The sequence below is a fragment of the Microtus oregoni genome, unplaced genomic scaffold (genome assembly GCF_018167655.1).
Source record: "Microtus oregoni isolate MIOR12 unplaced genomic scaffold, Mior012 000007F_ref0000211, whole genome shotgun sequence".
In the NCBI taxonomy this organism is placed as follows: domain Eukaryota; kingdom Metazoa; phylum Chordata; class Mammalia; order Rodentia; family Cricetidae; genus Microtus; species Microtus oregoni.
The window spans coordinates 9,919,650-9,946,054 of NW_024543066.1; the positions used below are offsets into that span (position 1 = coordinate 9,919,650).

The following is a 26,405-nucleotide window of genomic DNA, read 5'->3' on the forward strand; positions in this document are numbered from 1 at the left end:
CAGCGGTCTTGAGTGATTCACCCATGGCCAAAGGGCGGATGAGTAACTGCGGTCAGCCTGGCTCCCAGGAAGTGTGCTGTCTGCTCAGCCACCCAGAACCGCAGGCAAGAAAAGACCATGACTTCACATCTAGGTTCTAGCAATTCCCTTCTTTTTCTGTCATCTTTATCTTGTCATCCTTAGTTCCGTGGGAACTGACAGAGGCAAGAAGACTTTCCTCAAGCACATGACCTTGACTCTCAGCCTGTGGCTTTTCGTTTGTTCAGTGTGTGCGTGGGATGGGGGGATGGGCTCCGCCAAGGTTTAAAATAAGATGCACTGAAACAATCATTTCAAAAATCCACTTTTTCCTTTGAAAAATATAAAATTCATATTGTTACATTTGAAATGACTAAAGGTAAACAAAGATAATAGATTACTAAATATAAATTAACCAGGACATTAATTCATATTTAAATAATAGGAACAAAATATAAGCTGTAATTAATTAAACAGGGGACAACAGAACCATCAGACAGCCATAGACTAAGTTACCTAAACATTAAATGTTTTTTGCTTTTTCAAGACAGGGCTTCTCTGTGTTTCTGTGTAGTCCTGGCTGTCCTAGAACTCACTCTGTAGACCAGGCTGGCCTCGAACTCAGAGATCCACCTGCCTTTGCCTTCCAAGTGCTGGGATTAAAGAAGTACACCACCACTGCTTGGCTAAAAATAAATATTTTTTAAGTAAAGATTAATTTTTCTTATTTTTAATTGAGTGTCTGTCTGTCTGCCTGTATGTGGGTATGTGCAAGAGAGTGCAGATGCCCATGGAGGTCAGAGGCATCAGATCCTTATGGAGCTGGGTCACCAGAAACTGTGAACCACCTGAAGTGAAAGCTAGGAACCAACCTAACTCTGGTCCTCTGAGAGAACAAAAATGGGGCTGGAGAGACGGTGTGGTAGTTAAGAGTACATATTACTCTTCAGAAGACTTCAGTTCAGTTCCCAGCACACATGTTGGGCAGCCCATTCAGCCAATAACTCCAGCTCCAAAGGATCCAACATCCTCTTCTGGTTTCCATGGGCAGGTGTACACACACACACACACACACACATACACACAAATAAAAATAAATATTTAAGGGGCTGGGGAGATGGTTCAGTGGTTAAGAGCACTGGCAGCTCTTCCAGAGAACCCAGGTTCTATTCCCAGCACCCACATGGCAACTCACAACTGTCTGTAACTCCAGTTCAGGGGATTGAAACCTTCATATAGACATACATTCAGGCAAAACACCAATGCTCATAGAATAAAAATAAATAAAATTTAAAAATAATAAATATTTAAATACAGACCAGCCAGGATTACATAGTGAGACTGTATGTCAAAAAAAGGAATAAATATATTGGAATAAATCTACTTTTTTAAAAGAGGAGCAAGTACTCCTTTTTTTTTCTTGGTTTTTCTTTTTTTTTTAATATTTATTTATTTATTGTGCATACAATATTCTGTCTGTGTGCATGTCTGCAGGCCAGAATAGGGCACCAGACCTCTTTACAGATGGTTGTGAGCCACCATGTGGTTGCTGGGAATTGAACTCAGGACCTTTGGAAGAACAGGCAATGCTCTTAACCACTGAGCCATCTCTCCAGCCCCTTTTTCTTGGTTTTTCAAGACAGGGTTTCTCTGTGGTTTTGGAGCCTGTCCTGGAACTAGCTCTTGTAGACCAGGCTGGTCTCGAACTCACAGAGATCCACCTGCCTCTGCCTCCCGAGTGCTGGGATTAAAGGCGTGCGCCACCACCGCCCGGCAGCAAGTACTCTTAATTGCTTAGTTATCTTTCTAACCACCAAAATTAAGCACTTTAATACAAAGAAAAGTTACTTACCAAATATAAATTACACCTATTCATCTTACCTGCCATGGATCCAGCCATTAATCTGTGTACATGACCAGAAACTCCCAGCTTTGTAGTAATGAACTAGAAACCAAAAACACTGAATTAAATGAGATTCTATTTTATGTGTTAAAGTTAGAAGAGCCAGAGAGATGGCTCAGAGGTCAAGAGCATTTGTTGCTCTCGCAGACAGCTTGGATTCTCTTCCCACTACCCACAAGGTGGCTCAAAACTGACAATAACTGCAGTCCCAGGGAATACAGCACCCTCTTCTGGCTACTATAGGCACCAGACATTTACAGTACACACACACATACACACACACACACACACACATGAAGACAAAACACTTGGACACATGAAATAAAATTTTTTTTTAATTTTCTGAAAATCAGTTTTAGTTGGGTGGTGGTGGCACACCCTTTAATCCCAGCACTCAGGAAGCAGAGGCAGGCAGAACTTCTGTAAGTTTTAGTGTGTGTGTGTGTGTATGATTGTGCACATTCATGGACTTTAGGGGAAGACTGGAAGGAGTCAGCTGTCCACTAAGTGGATCCTGGGACTGAATTTAGGTTGCTAGGCAAAAGCTACCCTTACCCCCTGAGCCACTGCACTCACCCTACATATACCTTTTTGAGAGATGCTTTTGAGTTGGGCATGGTGGTACACGCTTACAATTCCAGCACTTGAGAGATAGAGGAGGGAAGACCAGGAGTTCAGAGCCAACACTGGCTACACAGTAAATTCCAGGCCCCTCTCAAAACAAACGGGAAATGAGAAGATGCTCAGCTGGGAAGTGATTGCACACAAGAGTAAAAGCCTGCACTTGATTCTCCACACCCAGGCTTTATTTACCAGCAGCAGCAGGCACAAGGTCCTAGCCGCAATCCCTAGCACTAGACAAAATTCCAATGCAGAGCACAGTGACAGACCGTGGAATCCCTGGATGTGGGCAGCAGAAGCAAATGACCATCAAACCCAGCCTGTGTTTTACATGAAGATACTGTTTCAAAACAATGAAGGATATAAGGCCTACAAGATGGCTCACTACTAAAGGCATTTGCCACCAAGCCTGATAACCTGAGTCCAAACCATGGGACCCGCATGACTGAAGGACTTCCATGCATGTTCTCTGACTTGCATGTGTACATACACACACACACACACACACACACAGACACACACAAATGAAAACAAATGTCTGGTATTAAACATAACATTTAAAGAGATGAAATAGAAAAACCCAACTACCGTTTTGTAATGCTCAAAGGCCATGAACTGGATTGCACCATAGGGAAAGATTCGAATCATCATCGCACCGTTTCCTTTATACAGTCCAAGGTATCCTTCCTTCTGGGGAACGGCGCGCAGTGTAGAGAGTACCCCTATTCATGGAAAGAGTTTAGAGGAAAAACACTATTAAAGTCTGGAAAACTATAACTTCGAGCCCGGCACATGGCTCACATCTGTAAGCTTTCTGAACTGTTTTTGTTTTGTTCTCCTTTTTCTGTTAGTATGTACGTGTTTGTCATTGTGTATGTGCTCGAGAATGTGTGCACACTGGTGTGTTCATGTCACAGGGCATGTGTGGAGATCAGAGGACAACTCTGAGGAGCCAGTTCCCTCCTTCCATATTTATATGGGTTCTGGGGATCAAACTTGAGTCAATAGGCTTAAATGATAAGCATCTGACCCACTGCGCTCTCTTGCCGACCCTCATTTTTGTTTTCTTTTTTGTTGTTGTTGTTGTGTGTGGTTATCTGTGAGTGTGTTGTTTTATGATGGGGTCTCACTATATAGCTCCAGCTGGCCTGCAGTTCACAGAGATCTGCCTGCCTCTGCCTTCTGAATATAGGATTAAAGACACGTGCCACCAGCTGGACCCTGTTTCGTCCTTTTTCCTAACTGTAACCTCAACATAAGCAGACTCAAGGCCAACCTGAAGAACAGTATGTCTCAATGCTCTCTCCTCCAATAAACATATCTAAATTCAAATTTTCATAGAAAACACAGACAGACATTACTAAACCATCACTCATAATAAAATTGTGTTTGAGGAATTATATAATTTCATGAGTGTTTTGCTTTTTTTTGGATTTTTCAAGACAGGGTTTCTCCGTAGCTTTTGGTTCCTGTCCTGGAACTAGCTCTTGTAGACCAGGCTGGCCTCGAACTCACAGAGATCCGCCTGCCTCTGCCTCCCGAGTGCTGGTATTAAAGGCGTGCGACGCCACCACCCAGCCATTTTTTTTTTTTTGCTTTGTTTTCTTAGAGAGATTCTCCTATAACCCAGGCTTACCCCAAACACACTACACAGCCAGGAATGACCTTGAGTCCTGATCCTCCTGCCTCCACCTCTCAAGTGCTGGAATTATTAGTGTGTACCATCAGGCCTGACCACAAGTGGTAATTTATTTATTTTTAACAGTTTATTATTTTTTTGTTTCTAAGAGACTGATGATGAAGCTTTTTTTAAAATGTGCATTGGTGTGTTGCCTGTGTATATGTCTGTGTGAAGGTGTCAGAACCCCTGGAACTCGAGTTACAAACAGTTGTGAGCTGCCATGTGGGTGCTGAGAATTGAACCTGGGTCCTCTGGATGATCAGCCAATGCTCTTAACTGTTGAATTATCTCTCCAGCTCCAATTTCTTTATTTTATTTCATGTATACAACTGTTTTGTCTACATGTCTTTATGCATTACATGAGCGACAGGTGCCCATAAAGCTCAAAAGAGGGTATTAGATCCCCTGGAACTGGAGCCATAAATGACCATTAGCACCATTGTGTGGGTGCTGAGAACTGAACCCAGGTCTCTACAAGAACAAAAAGTGCTTCCAACCTTTGAGCCATCTCTCCAGCCCACAACAGAAATGGTAATTTCTATATCATAGTTAAACTGCATCATTTATCTAAGTCATATAAATAAGCGTTACTAACATAAAATATAAGGTTTACCACTGAGATGGACATGGTGGCACACACCTGTAATTCCAGTACTGGAAAGGCAGAAGCAGGTGGATCTCTGTGAGTTCAAGGCCAGCATGATCTACATAGTGAGTTTCAGAACAGGGCTATGTAAAAAGACCCTGCAATAAAGATAGATAGATAGATAGATAGATAGATAGATAGATAGATGGAATAAACCAACGAAAAACAACCCTTACCACTACAAGTACAGCTATAAATCTTAAAAAAATTATATTCAAAGTCAGAGCAAATTATATTGAATGAGCCAGAACCACCTAACAAGATTAGCAACAGTAATAAATATATCTGAGAGATTCAAATGTTGCACTGAGGATTATAAGGATCCATCTGAAACGATGAGAGAAGGCTCCTCAGGCTGGCCTAAGCACAAGTTTATTTCCACAAGGAAATAACAAACAAGGAAGGAACAGGAACAGGTATCTCTGGGTACTCAGTACTGTGGCAGAGCTCTTGTTTAACTTGTGTGAGGCAACAGGTTCAATAATCAGTACCAAACGCAAAACTTTAAAAAGTCAGCCAGAAGGAAGTGGCACACGCCTTTAGTCCCAGCACTCAGGACGCAGAGGCAGGTGGATCTCTGAGTTCAAGGCCAGTCTGGTCTACAGGGTTGCAGTCCAGACAGCCAGGGCCAAACAGTAAAACCCTCTTTTGAAAAACCAAAACCAAAACCAAAACAAAACAAAAAGAGTCTTGCAACTGCTTAATGCGAGAGTGCTGTTTGCCTCGGGAACACCGACAAACAAAGGGCTTCGCTCTGCCCCACCTGTGGGTATCTTTAGATCTTTAGATTCCGGCAACATGAATCACTAACCCATTATCAGTATCCACTGGGGCGTGTGCCAAGATGCCCAGTGGATAGCTGAAACGTCACGTAATATCAAACCCCAGGAACATTATGTTTTCCTGTACAAACATACTTATGATAAACTTTAATCTGTAAATCAGGCTTTAATCTGTAAATAGCTGTGCGTGGTGGTTCGCTCCAGTGACATCCGCACTGAGAAGACTGAGACAGAAGGACTGACATGAAACAGGCCAACCTCTGCTACAGAGTGAATCCTAGGCTAGCCTAGGCTTCAGTGAGATCTTATATTTAAAAAAATTAATTACGTAAAATAGATAAAAGAAAACCAGTTATGGGGACACAAGCCTATACTCTAGTATTTGGGTGGCTGAGACAGGAGACCAAGGTCTCCTATGGACTACGTAGCTACAGAACAGACAGAGCTGCATCGGGAGACATGGTCTAAAAAGAGGGGCAGCGAGTAGTCCCTTTAAAGCTTGTCCCAGGCATCAACTCTCTTATTCCTCTCTCTACAAGAAAACAGGTAGGCAATGCTTCACTCCTTCCCATCTTTAGCATCTCTCCTACCTAGCTTTTATGTCAACTTGACATAAGCTAGAGTCATTGAGAGAACCTCAGTTGAGAAAATGCCTCCATAAAATAGGGCTATAGGCAAGTCTATAGTACATTTTCTTAATCAGTGATTGATGGAGGAGGGCCATCCCTGGGCAGATGGTCCTTGGTTCTACAAGAAAGTAGACTGAAGCCAGGTGATGGTGACGGCGCACGCCTTTAATCCCAGCACTGGGGAGGCAGAGGCAGACAGATCTCTGTGAGTTCGAGGCCAGCCTTGTCTACAAAGTAAGTTCCAGAACAGACTCCAAAGCTACGCAGAGAAACCCTGCTTTGAAAAACAATAACTAACTAAATAAATATATATATATATATAAAGTAAAAGAAAAAGTAGACTGAGCAAGCTATAAGGAGCAAGCCAGTAAGCAGCGCTCCTCCACAGCTCCTGCCTCCAGTTTCCTGCCCTGTTCTGAGTTCCTGACTTCCTTCAATGAAGAACTGTGATACAGAAGAGTAAGTCAAATTAAACCCTTTCCTCCCTAACTTGTTTTTGGTCATGGTGATTCATCCCAGCACTAGAAACCCACAATAGGACAGTATCTGTAACTCACCTAAATGTTTGTAATGGTGGTTGTGAGCTTGTAATAAAACCTTTACTCGATCCAAAGGAGCAACTGTGGTTTTGGCACAGCACCCAGCAATACCTAAAAGAAAATGGAAAGGTCAGAAAGAACCTGGATACATTCTCTTCCTAAAGGGAAATCATCACAGGTCTAGTGAGTAGCCCAACTATAGTTCGGTTTGGTTCCCATAATGAGAAGTGCTTGGTAATAGGGTTATGCAGATGACTGACCCCCAATCCCTGCAACCTAAAAGCAAGTTTTAAGAGTCTACAGCAATGCAATACCCAATGTCTGATGAGCAGAGGGCAAGATACCCAACCAGAAAGTTCTACATGAAACTGATTTCTTGGCCGGGAGGTGGCACACGCTTTTAATCCCAGCACTCAGGAGGCAGAGGCAGGTGGATCTCTGTGAGTTCGAGGCCATTCTGGTATATGGAGTGAGGGAGCGAGTTCCAGGACAGGCTCCAAAGCCACAGAGAAACCCTGTATTGAAAAACCAAAAAAAAAAAAAGAAAAAAGAAAAGAAAAAAAAAAGAAACTGATTTCTTCTAGAAATATATTCTTCATTAGAACAGCAAAACAACAACCTTTGCCCATGAAATTAATCACCCATTTACAATGCAGCAAGTATGCATTTGGTGCCCATACTGTTCCACCGGCACATGGTAGGCATGGAAGCAGAGACGTGCCTACAGGAAGGTCACTTAGATCCCTGAGATGTCAGTCCACCAATAAGGATGGTTTTTAAATGATCAAATGGAGGACATGGTGACATAAACCAGCCTTTGGGAAGTTGTGACAGAGGATTGCTGTGAGTTCCTTTTGATGCAGATATACACTTCCAGGCCAATTTAAACTACAGAGTGAGATCATATCTAAAAAAAAAAAATTAAACAGGGCATAGCCCATGCCTTTAATTCCAGCATTTGGGAGGCAGAGGCAAGTAGGTTATCTGTGAGTTGGATGCCAGCCTGGTTTATATAGTGAGTTCCAGGACACCTATGGCTACATAGAGAGACCTTGTCTCAAGGGAAAAAGAAAAGAAAGCCGGATGGCAGTGACACACACCTTTAATCCCAGCACTCGGGAGGGAGAGGTAGGTGAATCTCTCTGAGTTGGAGGCCAGCCTAGTCTACAAAACAAGTTCTAGGACAACAAGAGGTACACGGAGAAATTCTGTCTTAGAAAAAGGAAAAAGAAGGGAAGAAATGAAGAAAAGCAAAAGAAAGAAAAAAACTTAGGAGCTTGAGAGATAATCCAGCAGTTAAGAGCACTGCTTACTCTTCCAGAGGACCTGAATTAGATTACTGGCACCTATAGGGTAGCTCAAACCATCTGTAACTCCAGTACCAGGATGCCCTCTTCTGGCATCCACTGGCAGCCCCTGCATATGGTGTGAAGACAGACATATAGGCAGCCAGGCAGTTGTGGTACACACCTTTAATCCCAGCACTTGGGAGGCAGAGGCAGGTGGATCTCTGTGAGTTTGAGGCCAGCCTGGTCTACAAGAGCTAGTTCCAGGACAGGCTCCAAAGATTACAGAGAAAACAAAAAAACAAACAAACAAAAGATATAAATAAGACGGGCGGTGGTGGCGCATGCCTTTAATCCCAGCACTTGGGAGGCAGAGGCAGGCGGATCTCTGGGAGTTCGAGACTAGCCTGGTCTACAAGAGCTAGTTCCAGGACAGGCTCCAAAACCACAGAGAAACCCTGTTTCGAAAAACCAAAAAAGGGGCTGGAGAGATGGCTCAGAGGTTAAGAGCATTGTCTGCTCTTCCAAAGGTCCTGAGTTCAATTCCCAGCAACCACATGGTGGCTCACAACCATCTGTAATGGGGTCTGGTGCCCTCTTCTGGCCTGCAGGCATATACACTGACATAATTAATATAAATAAATATTTTAAAAAAAAGAAAAAGAAAAACCAAAAGCCACAGAGAAATCCTGTCTAGAAAAACAAAAAAAAAAACATAAATATAGGCAAAACACCCATACACAAAAATAAAAATAAAGGAAAAAACTGTTTAACTTAAGCACATACAAAATATTCTGAAGACTTTCCTACCAGAGTCAGGCATGGGTTCACACCTATAATACCAACACTGGAAAGGCAGACGCAGAATATCTGCCTCGGGTCATATCAACTTTGAAGCCAGCCTAGACTGCATGAGACCCTGTTTCAAAACACTACCACCACTACCACCACCACTACTGCACAAACATGAGAACCCGAGTCTAGGCCTGAGTCCAGATCGTAGGTACCCATCTAAAACCTGGGCATGGTGGCTGTAACAGGGTGGTAGGCTGGAACAGGCAGATCTCTGGAGCCCTCTGATCAACCACCCTAACTAATTAGAGAGCTCCAGGGAAAGACTGCTTCAAAAACTAAGGTGGATGGCCAGTCACTGGAGTTGGACTTTTCTTTGAGCTTCCAACCAGCTCCCAAATAAAGGCAGAGACTTATTATTAATTATGAATGCTTAGCCTTAACTTAGGCTTGTCACGCACACATACACACAGAGAGATAAGTGTAATTTTTAAATAAATAAAAGGAATCTTTGCCCCCCCCCCACACACACACACAAAGTACTGGTCATGGTAGCACATGGCCTATAAACGCAGGACTAGGCCAAGGCAGCAGAACTGGGAGAATCAGGAGTTTAAAGCCAGCCTCGGTCAACCAGTTCCTTTCTTTCCGTGGATCTGGTATGCAAGAGCCGCCAAGTATAACCTCCTTGGTCGTCTATGCAGCCTGCTGGATGTCCAGGTTCCCCTTAGAGATCTTCAGAACAGTTTTCTGATGGGTGTTTAGATCTCTGATCTCAATGCTGACCCCAACCTAGAACCCAGAAAAATAAACAGGGTACTTTTGGGAAGCCCTAGCACAGTGTGGCCAGGATTCATATAGCGGTTTGAACGAGACCGGCGCCCATAGTCTCATATGCTTGAAAACTTGGTCCTAAGTTGGTGGAACTGTTTGGGAAGGCTCAGGAAGCATGGCCTTGTTGAAGGATGTGGGTCACTGGGGGTACAGGTTTTGAGGTTTCAAAAGACTCCCACCATTGCCAGAGTGTCTTTCTATGCCTCCTGTTTAAAGGTCAGAATGTACACTCGCAGCTGTGGCTGAACTTATGCCTTTGCTTTGCCTCCGTGGGCTCTGAAACCAAAGCCCAACTAAACACTTTGTTTTTTTTGAGATGGGGTCTCACTGTGTATTCCTGGCTGTCCTGGAATTTGCTCTGTAGACTAGGTGTGCCTTGAATTCACAGATATCAACCTGCCACCTTCCTAAAGCACTGGGATTAAAGGAGTGTGCTACCATGCCCGGACAACAGATCTTTCTTTTGTCCTCTGATACACACACACACACACACACACACACACGCCAAAGTGGGCACCTAACTGGAACTCAGGTGTTCCAGTATGAATAAAGAGATGTCATTGTTTTGTTTTGGTTTGTGTTTTGAGACAGGCCGGCCTCAAACTTACATAGATCCACCTGCCTCTGCCTCCTGAATGCCAGAAATAAGAGATGCTTTTTCAATCTGCAGGAGAAAAAAATTACATTCACTGCAAGCTATGGATACAATCTTTCCACAAGTCCTCATGATGCGGGGTTTGTTAAATTGTCATTCGTAAATAATTAGGTGATGACCACTCAAACAATCAGTCATTGTGGGAAAGGGGAGGTAAAAGACAGCAACATCTGCACACAGGAAGGGAGAGGAAATCTGAGACCCGGAAACCTTCTGGTCTTGCGGCCACAGAGTACTTCTTTTCAAGCAATTGCATGCAGCTTGTTTACCACAGTTCCCGGAACCAGTTTTGGTCGTAAGCAGTTTTGCACAATACCCCTAGTCATTTTGTTTTGTTTTTGAGACATGGTATCACTAGGCATTCCTAGCTTGCCTGGAACTTGCTATGTAGACCAGCAACCTCCAACTCAAGATCTGCCTGTCTCTGCCTCCCTGATGTCAGATTCAAGGCACGTGCCACCACGGCCACCTCATGTCCTAGTCTATTTTTAAAAGCTGGCCTCCAGAAATGGACAGTGGTGGCACACGCCTGTCATTCCAGCACTTGGGAGGTAGAGGCAGGAGAATCAGGAGTTCAAACCCAGCTTCAAATACATAAGGAGGCTGTGGGTGCTACATGAAATAGCTTCATATTCTCAACCTCACCCCCTCCTCTCTCTGTCACACACACACTCACACACACACACACACACACACACACACACACACACCACGTGTAAAGGGAGCACGAGCGCAAGCTGGCCTCCACCCACCTCCCCAATATTTGTTTTCCTTTTAAGCAAACAGCAAAACTCAAACCTACACTGCCAGTCGGATTATCTGTAACAGAAAGAGGCGCCTGCCCATCATGTCCCACCTAAAGGATCCTTTTCTTTTCAACCATAGGGAACAGGTCCTTGGGTCAGTCCGTCCACGTCCCTGGGGGCCGGTGGAGGATCAGACAAGTCAGCAGCGGCTGAGATCACTGCCCGGCTGCGCTCTGCAGCGGAAGTCCCGAGCTGTCACCGCGGCCGCCGGCTCTGACTCGCCGGTGGCCCGACTTCTCCAACCCATCCCCCGGGTCCCAGCGGCGGACACCTACCTCCGGCCAGGAAGGAACGCAGCCAGTAGAAGTCTCGGCGAGACGCCGAGCCACCACTTCCCGCCGCCTGCGGCACCGCGGGTGCAGGGTCGGCCGCCGCCAGGGCCGCCGCCGCCGCCGCCATCGGGACCTGCGCCACGTCCCGAGACTCCGCTGCCAACTTACAAAACCCTGGGCAGCACCATGGCTGGAGCCGGCTCTGACAGGAGCCCGGCCGCCGGGCGGGCGGGGCCAGATGATGCCCACGGCGCGGCGGCGCGGAATGATGACGCACGAGCAGCTGGGTCCCGGCCAAGGGGGTCGGAGGATTAGGGCGGAAGTGGGTGTTGCCCAAGGGGGGTTTGGGCACTCAGGGTCCTGGTGCCCTAGCGGAAGGTTCACGGAAAGCTGGCCTTTCAGAGCACACCACCTCTGTAGCCAGACAAGGTGGTTCATGCCTGCGGTCTCAACACTCCCAAGCCTGATGCAGGAGAATGAAAATCAGTGTCAGTCTGAGCTACATAGTGAGACCCTATCTCCGCTCATTCAATCCCAGCACCCAGGATTCAGAATCAGGAGGATCACCTCCCTCCAGATCAAGGCCAGGCTAGGCATCAAAGTTCCAGACTCTCCAGGGCTGCTGAGAGAGACTCTGTCTCAAAAGAAAAAGCTGGGCCAGCAAGATGGCTCAACGGGTGGAGACACTTGGCGCTAGTCTAGGCTACCTGAGTTATCTCCAGGACCTGTTTAGTTGATGGAAACAATTGATTCCCATATGATGTTCCCTGAGGGCCGGAGAGATGGATCAGCGGTTAAGAACACACCCTAGGACTCCCTCTGACCTCCATAAAATGTACGTTTTCTAGAACCTAACCACCGGTTCCTGGTTCTTTTCAACCTATCTTTACTCCTATCTCCTATCAAATCAGCCCTGCCTTGGCAGAGCTCCTCATTCAAGTATTCCCAGTAAACTTCCATCCCACCCATAACACTGCTGACTATATATTGTATATGTATATATATATATACATATGTATATGTATATATATATATACACACACACATAGATGTGTGTATATATGTATATACACATATGTTTGTGAACACACACACATATACACACATGGTGCCCCAAGCTTTAACACAAACAGTTCAACCTTATTGGGCTTTCCGATCCACTCCCATCTTCCACCAATCATATCCCACAGCATCTCACACACAAACAACAAATCCTTAGGAACATGCTGGTTTTTTCTCCTTTAACTCGCTGTATTTATAAATGCTCCACTCTTCTCTTTTACCCCCCTCTTCCTTCCTTCCTTTGTCCCTGCATTCCTAAGGCCCTGCTGTGTAGACTTGGTTTATTTGGAGGTTCTAGCAGGGTGGTACAGCTATTCCTACAATCTTCATCAAAATCAAAGATCTATCCTCTATTTGGGGAACATCATCCTCTTTTTTATATATTTATTTATTTATTATGGATACAATATTCTGTCAGTGTGTATGCCTGCAGGCCAGAAGAGGGCACCAGACCTCATTACAGATGAGTTGTGAGCCACCATGTGGTTGCCGGGAATTGAACTCAGTACCTTTGGAAGAGCAGGCAATGCTCTTAACCTCTGAGCCATCTCTCCAGCCCCATCCTCTTTGACCAAATATGAAGCTTTAGAAGAGATGTCCATTGAGTGAGAAGAGGGAAGGAGACACCCACGTAACCAACCAGATCAATTTGGTGATCAGTGGGGGCAAAGATGCAGCCAGAACACACTTCAAATCCATGAACTAATACTAAATACTAAGTGTGGCACAGGCTGGTCTTGATCTGAGATACTTCTGTCTCATTCCTGCCCCACCCCATGTGCTAAGAATACAGGATTTCACCACCACTCCTGGGGTATTCTCTGTCTGTGTCTCTCTTCTCTGTTTCTCTCTCTGTCTCTCTGTCTGTCTCTCTGTGTGTGTGAGAGAGAGAGACAGAGAGATACACACTGGGGGTAAATTGAACCCAGAGCCTAGCAAATGTTAGGCAGACTCCTTACCCATCAGAATTTCTAGCTGGCATCTAGGTTATCCATGTTTAAACCCTGATCTTCTTTCTTAAGTATACCGTTCACTCAGCCTTCACTCTTACACAGTCAGGAGCTTTGTATTCTGTCCATAAACTAGAAAAAACACAAACCCAGTTAGTTTCCCTGCTTTCTTATACCCTTTACTCTCCATTCTTGCATAAGAGCTAATGCAACTTTTAAAAGTTATATGTTCATTTATGTTGTGGTTGGGGGAGCACACATGCGGCAGTCACAAACAACTTGTGAAGTCAGTTGCTTTTCTCCTTCCACTCTGTGGTTCCTGGGGATTAAGAACGGGTCTTCAAGCCGGGCGGTGGTGGCTCACACCTTTAATCCCAGCACTTGGGAGGCAGAGGCAGGTGGATCTCTGTGAGTTCGAGACCAGCCTGGTCTATAAGAGCTAGTTCCAGGACAGGCTCCAAAACCACAGAGAAACCCTGTCTCGAAAACCAAAACAAAAAATAAATAAATAAATAAATAAATAAATAAATGTGTAGGATTAAAGGCTTGGGGATGTAGCTAAGTTACCTAGAATGCAGCAAGCTCTAGTATGATCCTGAGCATCAAAGTAACTGGCATGCAATCATGCCTACCCCAGAGAGCAACCTTCTATCCTACAGCAGTCTGGTGACTATCCACTGTTCCATAATTAGGACACCATTTCTTTGTCTTCTTTGCTGATACAGATGTGTGCTGCCACACCCAGCAGATGCTAGATACACAGAAAGAGCAATCATCTTTCCAGAACCTGTAGAAAATAGTATTTGTGGGCTACAAGAGAGAAAATGAGCCCTGTCTCTCAAAGAACTTGCTTTTTTTCATGGAAAGAATGTAAAACTAATAGGAAAACATGTTGCACAAAAGATAAAAACTGAAGCTGGATGGTGGTGCGCACCTTTAATCTCAGCACTCGGAGGCAGAGGCAGGCAGATCTCTGTGAGTTCGAGGACAACCTGGTCTACACAGTGAGTTCCAGGACAGGCTCCAAAGCTGCACAGAGAAACCCTGTCTAGAAAAAATAAAAAGTAAATAAATAATGGGAAGGCAGCTGGTCATGGTGGCTCATTCTGACTCCCCATAGTAGAGGCAGATGAATTCCTGTGTCTATAAAGCTAGCCTGATCTATATAAAGAGTTCCAGGCTAAAATGGGCTTGGTGGTGTATGCCTTGAATTCCTGAACTTGGGAGGCAGAGGCAGGTGGATCTCTGGGAGGTCAAGGTCAATCTGGTCTACAGAGCAAGTTCCAGGCTAGCCAGGGCTATTATATAGAGAAACCCTGTCTGGGGGGGAAAAAAAATTCCAGACCAGTCAGGACTACATAGTGAGACCCTGTCACAACAAAACAAAGCAAATGAGAATGCAGGAAAAGAACGTGTTTCAGGGAAGATGGTGATTCAACTGTCTGTGGCTAATCATGGGCAAAGACAAAACACATGCACTCACACAGAAGGAATCATAGCCTGTTCAATAAACAAAGAGGCCTGGAGAGCCGGCACAGTGATCAAGAGCAATTCCAGAGGTCTTAAATTAAGTTCTCAGCAACTACATAGTGGCTCACAACCATCTGTAATGAGATCTGGTGCCCTCTTCTGGCCTGCAGGCATACATGCAGGCAGAAGACTATATGCATAATAAAAAATAAAAAAACGGGGGTGGGAGGAAAGATTGAGTTTGGCTGGCTTAAGATTCTCAGTTGCCAGCCAGGCAGTGGTGGCGCACACCTTTAATCCCAGCACTTGGGAGGCAGAGGCAGGCGGATCTCTGTAAGTTCGAGACCAGCCTGGTCTAGAAGAGCTAGTTCCAGGACAGGCTCCAAAACCACAGAGAAACCCTGTCTCGAAAAACCAAAAAAAAAAAAAAAAAAGATTCTCAGTTGCCTACCAGTGACTCCTCAGCATTTGTATGGCAAATAGCCAGCCAGCTTCTTTTTCTTTTGCTATAGGGTCTCACGGAGCCCAGGCTAGCCATAAACTTGCTGCAAGGTGCCAGTGAACATTTTTTTTTCTTTAGCTTTAAACTTCTGATTCTCCTGTCTCTGCCTCCCAAATGTTGGGGTTACAGGCATTTGCCACTGCATCCGGTTTTCAGCTGGGAGCAGAGTCCAGGCCTTCACAAATGCCAGGCAAGCACTCTACCAACTGAGCAGTATCTCCAGCACAGCAACCTAGCCTGTTAAAGGGGTAGATCAAGGTTAAGTCACGGACAGTTTCGATCTTGGCTAGCGAGCTGACATTTAATATTGTGGATAATGAGAAGCTGGTGATAGCTGTAGTTGGAAAAATTAATCAGAGAACACGTTGGGGAAGGCAGACGCTGACAGACCTAGTACCTGGGAAGGTGGTTAAGGTTTTCAGTGGTCCACGCAATGGGCTGATCGGGCCAAGTATTATAGAGCACACTTTTAACCCCAGTGCTCTGGGGACAGGTCAGGCAGATCTGTATGCGTTAGACCCTGGTTTACACAGTGAGTTCTAGGGCAGTGAGTATGAATACGGTGAGACCCTGACTTTTTTTTTTGTTTGTTTTGTTTTTCTTTTTCAAGACAGGGTTTCTCTGTAGCTTTGGAGCCTGTCCTGGAACTAGGTCTTGTAGACCAGGCTGGCTTCGAACTCACAGAGATTCGCCTGCCTCTGCCTCCCAAGTGCTGGGATTGAAGTCATGTGCCGCCACTGCCTGGCTGAGACCCTGACCTTTTAAAAAAAAAAGTGTGTGTTGAGGATGGTGCTGTTGGGAACAGAAAACCAAGTTAGTCAGAAAGGAAACAGACATGCCAGGCCCTCTTCAGAGGCTGAGGCAGGAGGATCAGGAGTTGGTTGATTGGCTGGTTTGGGTTTTTGTTTTTGTTTGCGTGATACAGGGTCTCATTGTGTAACCCAGGTTATCCTGGAATTCACCATGTAGACCAGGCTGGCCTCCAGCTGCCTCTGCCTCCTGAGTGCTGAAATTAAAGGCATGTGCCACCACTGCCCATCCAAACAAGTTTTTTTAAAGGGGCTGAAGACATTGAAGACATAGCTCAGCTATTAAGAGCACTTGCTATTCTTGCAGAGGATCAGGGTTCAGTTTTCAGCACCATCTGTAATTCCAGTTCCAGGGAACTTGATTTGCTCTCCTGACTTTTTTGGACACCAAACACACATGCAGTATGCAGACATACAGAAAGGCAAAACACTCAGACACATAAAGTTAATAAATCTGATTTTTTTTTTTGAGTCAAGGTCTCACTGTGTAATCCTAGCAGGCCTGGAACTCTCCAGGTGGACCAGATGGGCCTCAAATCCGCAGAAACTGGCCTATCTCTGCTTCCCAAGGGCTGTGATATGTGGCCATGTCTTGTTTTGTAAAGTGCTAGAAATGGGGTCCAGGCCTCCTTTGGGAATGCTCATCTCCAGGTACAATACCCAATTAAAGGCATGTGCCACCAGGTCTGAATTTTTTTTTAAAGATTTATTTATTTATTATGTATACAGTGTTCTGTCTGTCTGTATGTTTGCTGGCCCAAAGAGGGTACCAGATCTCATTACAGATGGTTGTGAGCCACCATGTGCTTGCTGGGAATTGAACTCAGGACCTCAGGAAGAGTAGTCAGTGCTCTTAACCTCTGAGCCATCTCTCCAGCCCCCAGGTCTGAATTTTATTTTATTTATTTGTTTGTTTATCTGTTAGAGAAATGTCATTTAATGGTGAAGCTCAGCACACCCCAGCACCAGGACAGGCTGGAGTCTAAGCAGCAGGTGTGGCTGGGTGACTTCACATTGGGTCACAAGAGCATGAGGAAGGTAACAGTCAAACAGAAGAGGCCCATGGTCTCTGACAGGGCAAAGCCCAGAATGGCACAGAGGAGCTGCTGCCTGAGAGAGGGGTTCCTGGCATAGACAACAATCAAGGGACTAAGCTCTGTTCCAAGGCCAACCCCTGACCCGGTCACACCAGCTGGAGCAGCCCCAGCAGCAATAAACTTGGCTGCTGAATCAATGAACAGCGCTGGTCTGGAATTTCTGTACAGCCATCTGGAGAGGGGAGCTGCTGCAGGAAGGCTGTTGAGTTAGAGCCTCTGATCTACTCAGGAGGGAGGGGGTGGAGAACCTGCCTGACTCCATTTTGAAGACAGAAACCCTGATTTTTTCCTGGTTTTTTGTTTTTTTGTTTTTGTTTTTGTTTTTTGAGACAGGGTTTCTCTGTAGCTTTGGAGCCTGTCCCGGAACTCACTCTGTTTGGGAACAGAAAACCAAATTAGTCAGAAAGGAAACAGACATGCCAAGGCCCTCTTCAGAGGCTGAGGCAGGAGGATCAGGAATTGGTTGGTTGGTTGGTTGGGCTTTGTTTTTGTTTGTTTGATACAGGGTCTCATTGTATAGCTCAGGTTAGCCTAGAATTCACCATGTAGACCAGGCTGACCTCAAACTCACAGAGCTTCATGTTCCTCTGCCTCCCCGAGTGCTGGGATTAAACGCAGGTGTCACTACCACCCAGTCATTTTGGTTTGTTTTTGAAAATACCCTTACCCTTCCTGACACCCTTTGAGCCCTCATGGTGACCACATGATTTTTTTATATTTCCTTATTGCCCCATTGTCTCTCTTCTGGGGGCTACTTATGATTTTCCCCTTTTTATTCATGTTTATTCCATGTGCATTGGCATGCATGTATGTCTGTGTGAGGGTGTCAGATCTTGGAGCTGCCATGTGGGTGCTGGGAATTGAACTCAGGTTCTCTAGGAGAGACATCCAGTTCTGTGAGGGTGTCAGATCTTGGAGCTGCCATGTGGGTGCTGGGAATTGAACTCAGGTTCTCTAGGAGAGACATCCAGTTCTCTCAACCACTGAGCCATCTCTCTAACCCCATGATTTTACTCCTTAAAAGGGGCCCAAGAGATGGATTCGGGCCTGCTGTCTTTAACCCGACTTAGGAGGCAGTCGCTGGCCAACTCTTGGGTGCATCCCAATAAAAGATATCAAGCTTGCTTCAAATTTGGCTCAAACTGTGGAAGTGGTTTTATTCTAGCGGATGGGATTGACAGCAGACGCAGACCTGATCAGACCCCTGCTCCAGGAGTGGATCAGACCTGGAGGAAAGAGCAGCGCCTTGGTGGTCTTCGCTTTTCAATCTCCCAGCTTTAGCCTTTGGTCTCCTAGGTGATTTTTCTTTTCTTTTCTTTTTTTATTTATTGTTTTTTTCAAGAACAGGGTTTCCTGGAACTCCTGGCTGTCCTGGAACTCCCTCTGTAGACCAGGCTGGCCTGGAACTCACATAGATCCACCTGCCTCTGCCTCCCAAGTGCAAAGGGTGTGCACCACCACAGCCTGGGGAAAATTTTTTTTCTTTCTTTTTTCTTTTGGTTTTTCGAGTCAGGGTTTCTCTGTGGTTTTGGAGCCTGTCCTGGAACTAGCTCTTGTATACTAGGCTGGTCTCAAACTCACAGAGATCCGCCTGCCTCTGCCCGAGTGCTGGGATTAAAGGTGTGAGCCACCACCGCCCGGCTCCTGGGGAAAATTTTTAAATAAAATAAAAATTTGTCCTGCCTGGAAGATGTGCTGGTGTAAAAGTGGTGCGGAAATTGTGGGAGTGTCCAAGCAATGGCTGACCCAGCTGGAGGCGCACACCATGAGAGGGAGCTCACTCCTGAGGGCCAGGACACAGAGGAGGGATGGCTCAGAGACCTAGGACAGAACCAAACACAGCTGGCAAAAATACAAATACAAATAAAGTCAATGAAGTGATTCCTAATGCTATTTTGCTATACTCATAGATCAGTGCCTAGCTTCAACTATCATCAGAGAGGCTTCACACACACACACACCCCAACCCCCCTACCCCACCTCACCCCACCCCACCCCCACCCCCGCAACTGATGAGAGCAGGTGCAGACCCACACCAAAACAATAGGCAGAGCTCGGGAACACTGTGGAGGAGGGGGAGGAAGGATTATAGAAGCCAGAGAGGTGAAGGGTATCATAAAAAAAAATCGCACAGAGCCGGGCGGTGGTGGCGCACGCCTTTAATCCCAGCACACGGGAGGCAGAGGCAGGCGGATCTCTGTGAGTTCGAGACCAGCCTGGTCTACAAGAGCTAGTTCCAAAACCACAGAGAAACCCTGTCTCAACCCCCCCCCCAAAAAAAAATTGCACAGAACCAACTAACCTGGGCTCATAGGCTCATAGGGCCTCACAGAGACTGAGCCAACAACCAGGGAGCCTGTGCGGGACTGACCTAGATCCTCAGCATATATGTTATGGATGAGGAGCTTGGTCTTCATGAGAGACTCCTAACAGTGGGAGCAGGGGCTGTCTCTGACTCTGTAGCCTGCCCTTGGGACCCTTTCCTCTTGCCAGATTGCCTGTCCAGTCTTAAAGGGAGAGGAGGTGCCTGGTCTCACTGCAGCCGTGACTGGCTGATGTCCATGAGTAGACCACCCTTTCCTGGGGAGAAAAAGAGGGAGGTGAGGGGAAGAGGGGGAGGTATGGGGAGAGGGATTGGGAGGAGAGAAGGGAGGGGGAAAACTTCGGTCAGGATGTAAAAACAACAAATACATTAGTAAAATATTTGTGAGAATATCTAAATGAAGGAAGGAAGGAAGGAAGGAAGGAAGGAAGGAAGGAAAGACGCTGGGTTAATGCATAGGAGTTTGGAGACACACAAAAAAACACCTAAGAATTTATGCCTGGATGGCAAAAGCACCTTTGAATAAAGGCAACCGTAAACATGACAATGACTAACTTAAAAGGCTGTCTTTAGGTTTTCGTTCTGCTTTTTGTTTTCGTTTGTTTGTTTGAGATGGGGTCTCATTTGATAAGTAGACCAGGCTTGTGCTGGAATTAAAGGTATGAGGTCCCACACCCAGCCCTTCCTTGGGTTTTGTGCTAGCTAGTTTGTTGCCAGCTTGATACAAGTTAGAGTCATCAAAAAAGAGGGAACCTCAGTTGAGTCAATACGTAAACCAAACTGGCCTGCCAGCCTGTGAAGTAGTTTCTTTTTCTTTTTCTTTTTCTTTTTTTTCTTTTGAGACAGGGTTTCTCAGTAGCTTTGGAGCCTGTCCTGGAACTCCCTTTGTAGACCAGGCTGGCCAAGTGGAAGGGCCCAGCCTACGATGGGTGGTACCATCCCTGGGCAGGTGGTCTTGAGCTGTATAAGAAAGCAGGCTGAGAAAGGCATGAGGAAAGGTCAGTAAGCAGCACTCTTTCATAGTCTGCACATCAGCTATTTCCTCAGGACTTGCCTCCCTGACTTCCCTGGAACTACAAGCTATAAAATGAAATAAACCCTTTCTGCCTCAAGCTGCTCGGTAGACCAGGCTGACCGCAAACTCACAAGATCCACCTGCCTCTGCCTCCTGAGTGCTGGGATTAAAGGCATGCACCACCACCGCCAGGCTGTTCCAAAAAAGCCTGTTGAAAGCTACTCTTAACTCCACTTCTATTCTAAAATACTATGAAAATATTATGATTTTGTTTTGTTTTGTTTTTCAGGACAGAGTTTCTCTGTATTTTGGAGCCTGTCCTGGAACTCTGTAGACCAAGCTGGCCTCGAACTCACGGAGATCCATCTGCCTCTGCCTCCGAAGCACTGGGATTAATGACATGCATCACCACTGCCTGGTGAAATTTATATTCCAAAATATTAGAAAAGATATTAAGGGGCTGGAGAGATGGCTCAGAGGTTAAGAGCATTACCTGCTCTTCCAAAGGTCCTGAGTTCAATTCCCAGCAACCATCTGTAATGAGATCTGGTGCCCTCTACTGGCCTGCAGGCATACACACAGACAGAATATTGAATACATAATAAATAAATAAATATTTAAAAAAAAGAAAAGATATTAAATGTCCTGTCTTAAATAAGGTAGGACAATTAATTATATTAATCTTGTTTTTTTTTATTTTAATTTTATCTCTATATAGGGGTCTGTGTCTTTGCAAGTGGATGCCTTTGGAGCCAGAGGGGTGTTGATCCTCTGGAGCTGGAGTTATGGGTGATTGTGAGCTGCTTCACTTGGGGTCTAGAAAACTAAGTCAGCAGGAGGCAGAGACAGGCGGATCTCTGTGAGTTCGAGGCCAGCCTAGTCTACAAGAGCTAGTTCCAGGACAGGCTCCAAAGCCACAGAGAAACCCTGTCTCAAAAAACCAAAAAAAAAAAAAAAAAAAAAAAGTATGTAATTTATGTTTGGGGGCTGGAGAGATGGCTCAGTGGTTAAGAGCATTGCCTGCTCTTCCAGAGGTCCTGAGTTCAATTCCCAGCAATCACGTAATGGCTCACAACAGTCTGAAATGAGGTCTGGTGTCCTCTTCTGGCCTGCAGGCATACAGGCAGACAGAATATCATATACATAATAAATAAATAAATATTAAAAAAAAAGAAAACTAAGTCAGGATTTCTGCAAGAACCTACAAGCTCTCTGAGTTATGGTCTTCAACCCCTAATTTGTGTTTGTGGGGTTTGTTTGTTTTGAGACTGGATCTCACTATGTACCCCTGCTGGCCTAGAACTTGCTAAGTAGACCAGACTTGCCACTGCCTCTGTTTCCTGAATGCTGAGATTAAAGGCTGTACAGCACCACATCTGGCCCTAGTTTGGTTTTTTTGAGATAGGGTTTCATTAGGGGAGGCAGGCTTCGAACCTGCTGTGTGCTAACGAGGACCTGAATGCCTGAGTCTTTTGCCTCCTGAGTACTGGGATTGTAGGTGTGGGGCTCCATCCTGCATATTGTTAAATGATTTTTAATAAGCATCGTCATGTGCCTTCCTTGTCTTCTGTTACACAGCAGAGACATAGCAATGAGGAAGATAGGGTTGACTTTGTGTTTCAGTGGGACAGAGTTGCCCAGTATGCACATAGCCCTGGGTACTAGAAGAATGGGAAAATGCAAGGTAAACTTCCAGCAAAGCTGTTCCTACAAGGGCAATTGAGGGCAAATATGTAAGCATAATCTGCCAGCTGTTTATAATCTATGAGGAGTGAGCCTTGAGTTTGGAGAGGTGTAACAGAAAGAGAACCATTTTCTGAGCGAGGTGGGAAGACTACTAAGGCTACCTACAGATTTAAGATGAGACACTAAGCAAGTGGTGGGGGTGGGAGAGATGGGGAATATGGAGAGGGGAAACCCATGCATTTAATCCCAGCACTTAGGAGCAGAGGCAGGCAGATCTCTGTGAGTTCAAAGCCAGCCTGGTCTATAGAGTGAGTTCCATGACAGCCAGGGCTTCTTAGAGAGAGCTTGTCTCAAAACAAATGAATGAAAAGAAAAAAGTGAGTATCTCATTGCAGTGGAATAGGCCCGTGACAGCAACCCTTTGGGAAGTGGAGCTCAGAAACTCAAGATCATCTTCAGCTATATAACAAGCTTGAGTCTAGCGTGGGTTCCATAACACCCGGCCTTGATTTTTTTTTTAAAAAAGAGACTGGGAAGATGGTTCAGGGCTTGAGTTCAAATCCTTAGAAGCCATGGACAATAGCTGGCTGCAGTAAGCAGTAGCTGCAATCCCTATGTTCTTACTTCAAGATGGGAGATCGAGACAGGAGAATCACTTGAAGCTTGAGGGATGGATAGCTGGCATATTCAGCAGCAAACGATAAAGGGACCGACCCTGTGTCAAAGGAGGTGGAAAGCAAAGAGCTGCAGGGGATCTTTTGGCCCCTGTGCACATGCCTATACATTCACACAGATACCCATATATAAAAATGCAAAAAAAAATCTTTAAAATAAATATGTCCTGCTTAGGACTGTGGCCATGTCTGAAACAAGAGGCATAACCAGTCATGTGTGTTTGGGCTTTTGATTTTTTTTTTATGCTTATGAATGATTTGCTGACGTGTATGATGTCTGCAGAGGCCAGAAGAGCAAATAGGATCCCCCTCAAGTGGAGTTATAGGTGGGTGTGAGCTTCTAGTGGGTTCCTGTCCTCTGCAGGGGTCCCTCCCAGGTATAATAATAGGACTGGGTGTACTTTAGGATACTTATCATCTCACCATTATTATTCAGAACGTTCTTTCCAAGCACGAGTTGTCACTCACGTGACCTTGCCTTTGTGACTGTGTGAGCCTAAGCCTATATCACCTTGCCTGACCCCCAGAATAATCTCAAAATCTAGATTGTCTGGCAACCTGAAAAAAGGTGGGTGTTGCAGGAGACTTCGGTCCTGGGTCGGCTTCAGTGTTAGGCTCCACTCTCCCAGGTTCACGGCGCCAACCAGAAGGGCAACAAGTGACACCACGACTCAGGGACCCTGAGGTCAGCTACAAGGTAAGGGAGTGGCCACCCTCACCAGAGGGAGGTGAGTGAGCATAATGGGGCCGGAACAGGGAAGGATTTGATTACAGCAAGCTTTGCGCATAACTTTTAAAGGACGGAGGAACTTGAGTATTGAAATCACCGACCACTGACCGCCATTGTTTGCAAGTTGTTTTTGATTATAATAAGCCTTGGTTTCCAGAAGAAGGGACTTTAGAACTTTATTTTTTTTTTTATGTTTATTTATTACATATACAATGTTCTGCTTGCATGTATACTTGCAGGCCAGAAGAGGGCACCAGATCTCATTACATGTGAGCCACCATGTGGTTGCTGGGAATTGAACTCAGAACCTCTGGAACATCAGGCAGTGCTCTTAACCTCTGAGCCATCTCTCCAGCCCGGGACTTTAGAACTTTAAGTTGGGGACAGAGTCCAGAGGATATTGAAAAATCATCTAAACAAGGGGGAAAGAACCTTGTTCAATTTTGGGTCCCTTGAAATGCTTAAGGAAGATGGGGGGGACTTCTCCCTGTGCGAGCTGGAGGATTTAGAAGAGCCTATGGACATGCTAAGTTTCTAGCTGTATAAAAATTATACACGGTCCCCCTGAGCCTGATGTTGACTTCATAGGGAGGCTTAAAGATGTTCAATAGAAAGCCAAGTAAAAGGGGAACAAATTCAAAAGTTATTCTTATCAAAACATTTGGGTTTTGATAATACTAATTAAGGGTTAATCATGGGTTAATCATGCCTCAGACAGAGGAACTTTCTAAAGTTCTGTAGATACTTAGTTACCTCAAAATGTAGAACACACTTAGTTGCTTTAGAAACCTATGTTATTCAAAGACAGATGTTGACAAAGTGTTTCAATTTTGGCTGACTTGCCTACTTAGAGAATTTTTTGCTGGACACATTTTGGCGGGGTGGGTTGAATGTATTCCTTATTTTCAAAACCTTATAGACTCAATAACAGTGGGAAGAACACGTCTTAAACAACTTATTGGTAAAGGGTCCATAGAAATTATTGTACTATTAAACAAAATGCAGTTTAATTATTTGTTCGGCACTGATAATATTTGACAAGTTGTAATAGCGTGTTTCTCAGGATCTATAGATAATTCTTACTATGAATATTTATTTTTAAAATATTTTTAAAATGCTCCATGGGTATTTTCTAAAATTACATCTAAAAATACTATAGATGTTGCTTTTATAGATGGCTCTGCAAAAGGACAAGGGAAGCCGGGCGGTGGTGGCGCACGCCTTTAATCCCAGCACTCGGGAGGCAGATGCAGGCGGATCTCTGTGAGTTCGAGGCCAGCCTGGTCTACAAGAGCTAGTTCCAGGACAGGCTCCAAAACCACAGAGAAACCCTGTCTCGAAAAACCAAAAAAAAAAAAAAAAAAAGACAAGGGATATATGTTTTATATACATATTCTCATTGCTCCACGAAAAGAAAAAAAGAAAAAGATTGTAGCTGAAAAGCCAGGGTAAATTCAGACCCTCTAGCAGGAAGAGTAGAGCCAAAAATCTGCTTTGTTCCAGGAACTGGCTGTCCACAAAGTTAGATTATAATCTTGAGAACAATCTTGAGAAATGGGGAGTTACCTGTTGTGCTTTCCAGCCACACCCACTCCCATTACCTCTGACCTGCCCACCGCCATCTTGGGCCCTTCCTTTTCTGCTTCCTTGACGTGCATGCTTTTTATTATAAGGAAGACCTGGGAATGTTATGGTTTTGGTCCCTTTAAGAGACAAGTCACACCCATTCCCCTCCCCATCCGCTGAGGCAGGCTGATCTTCAGCTTCCGGCCTGAGCTCGCTGTCTTTTTCCATCTTCCTCTCGGAGAGGCAGCTTCGAGGCCCACTTCTCTGCTTCCCCCCTTCTCTGTCTCTTTCTCTTCTTCTCTCTCTCTCTCTCTCCCTCTCTCTCTGTCCCCCCCTTCACCCTTCATCCTCCATAACCCCCTGAATAAACATTCAACCTCACCCTGCATGTTGTGTCTATCCATGTTTCTGTCTTCTGCCCACCCGCCATGTATCTCCCTTCCTGGGACCAGCCATTGCTCGGGGACCAGCACCCGTCTCTGCCTGGGGCCCACTGCCTGCTGCCACATGGCCTGTCACCACTGCTCTGAGACCAGCAGCCGTCTCTGCCTGGGACTAGCTGCTCCCAGGGCCTGCTGTCTGCCACCACATGGCCCACCGCCACCATTTGGGACCTACAGCATTTCTGCTGCCTATTGCCACCAGGGATCTTGTAGCATTTTTTAAAAAAGAACATTACCCCCTTGTGATTATAACTGGTACTTTCAGAATCTTCAAATGATGCCCTCCCTACCCTCTTTAGGTTGTAGTTTCTTCCCTTAAATACCCCTTCTCCCAGCTAGTTATATCCCAGCATGGGATTTGAGTCTCAGCCCCAACACGCTGGTTCCTGTCAATAAACCTCGTGTGATTACAGCAAGGATGGTCTCTCGTGAGTTCTTGGGGGGTGGTCGTGTTATCCTGAGACTTGAGTGAGTCTCCCAACTCTGGGGGTCTTTCAGTAGCTATCCATGGTTGTGCAACTCAAGAAGTCTGAACTTGCTGTCATCAAGACATTTCTCAATCACTATCTATTGTCACTGACTCTACTGTTTTGTTTGTTTAACAGTTTACCAGT

The 26,405-nt window shown here is 45.4% G+C and overlaps 1 protein-coding gene, 1 non-coding gene and 1 pseudogene across 3 annotated transcripts in view; 1 reads left to right on the forward strand and 2 right to left on the reverse strand.

The window, feature by feature from the left end:
* Slc25a16 (solute carrier family 25 member 16) overlaps positions 1–11,702 on the reverse strand; it is a 30,032-nt gene extending 18,330 nt beyond the window's left edge. The window contains exons 1-4 of one of the 2 annotated variants that reach the window (XM_041656331.1): positions 11,468–11,702; positions 6,838–6,930; positions 3,131–3,264; positions 1,900–1,963 (exon numbers count right to left, since the gene is read on the reverse strand). In XM_041656331.1, the coding sequence (XP_041512265.1) occupies positions 1,900–1,963; positions 3,131–3,264; positions 6,838–6,930; positions 11,468–11,591 (415 nt within the window). In that variant the 5' untranslated portion in view covers positions 11,592–11,702. Of the gene's footprint in view, positions 1–1,899; positions 1,964–3,130; positions 3,265–6,837; positions 6,931–10,339; positions 10,359–11,467 lie in introns of those variants that run through there. The other variant, XM_041656332.1, reaches the window with a different exon arrangement.
* Positions 9,511–9,645, forward strand: LOC121451140. Its single transcript, XR_005974673.1, has one exon. It is a non-coding gene; the product is annotated as a small nucleolar RNA SNORA70 (small nucleolar RNA).
* Positions 11,703–17,276: 5,574 nt separating the features above from the next.
* LOC121450645 lies at positions 17,277–23,896 on the reverse strand (annotated as a pseudogene).
* Positions 23,897–26,405: the final 2,509 nt, after the last annotated feature.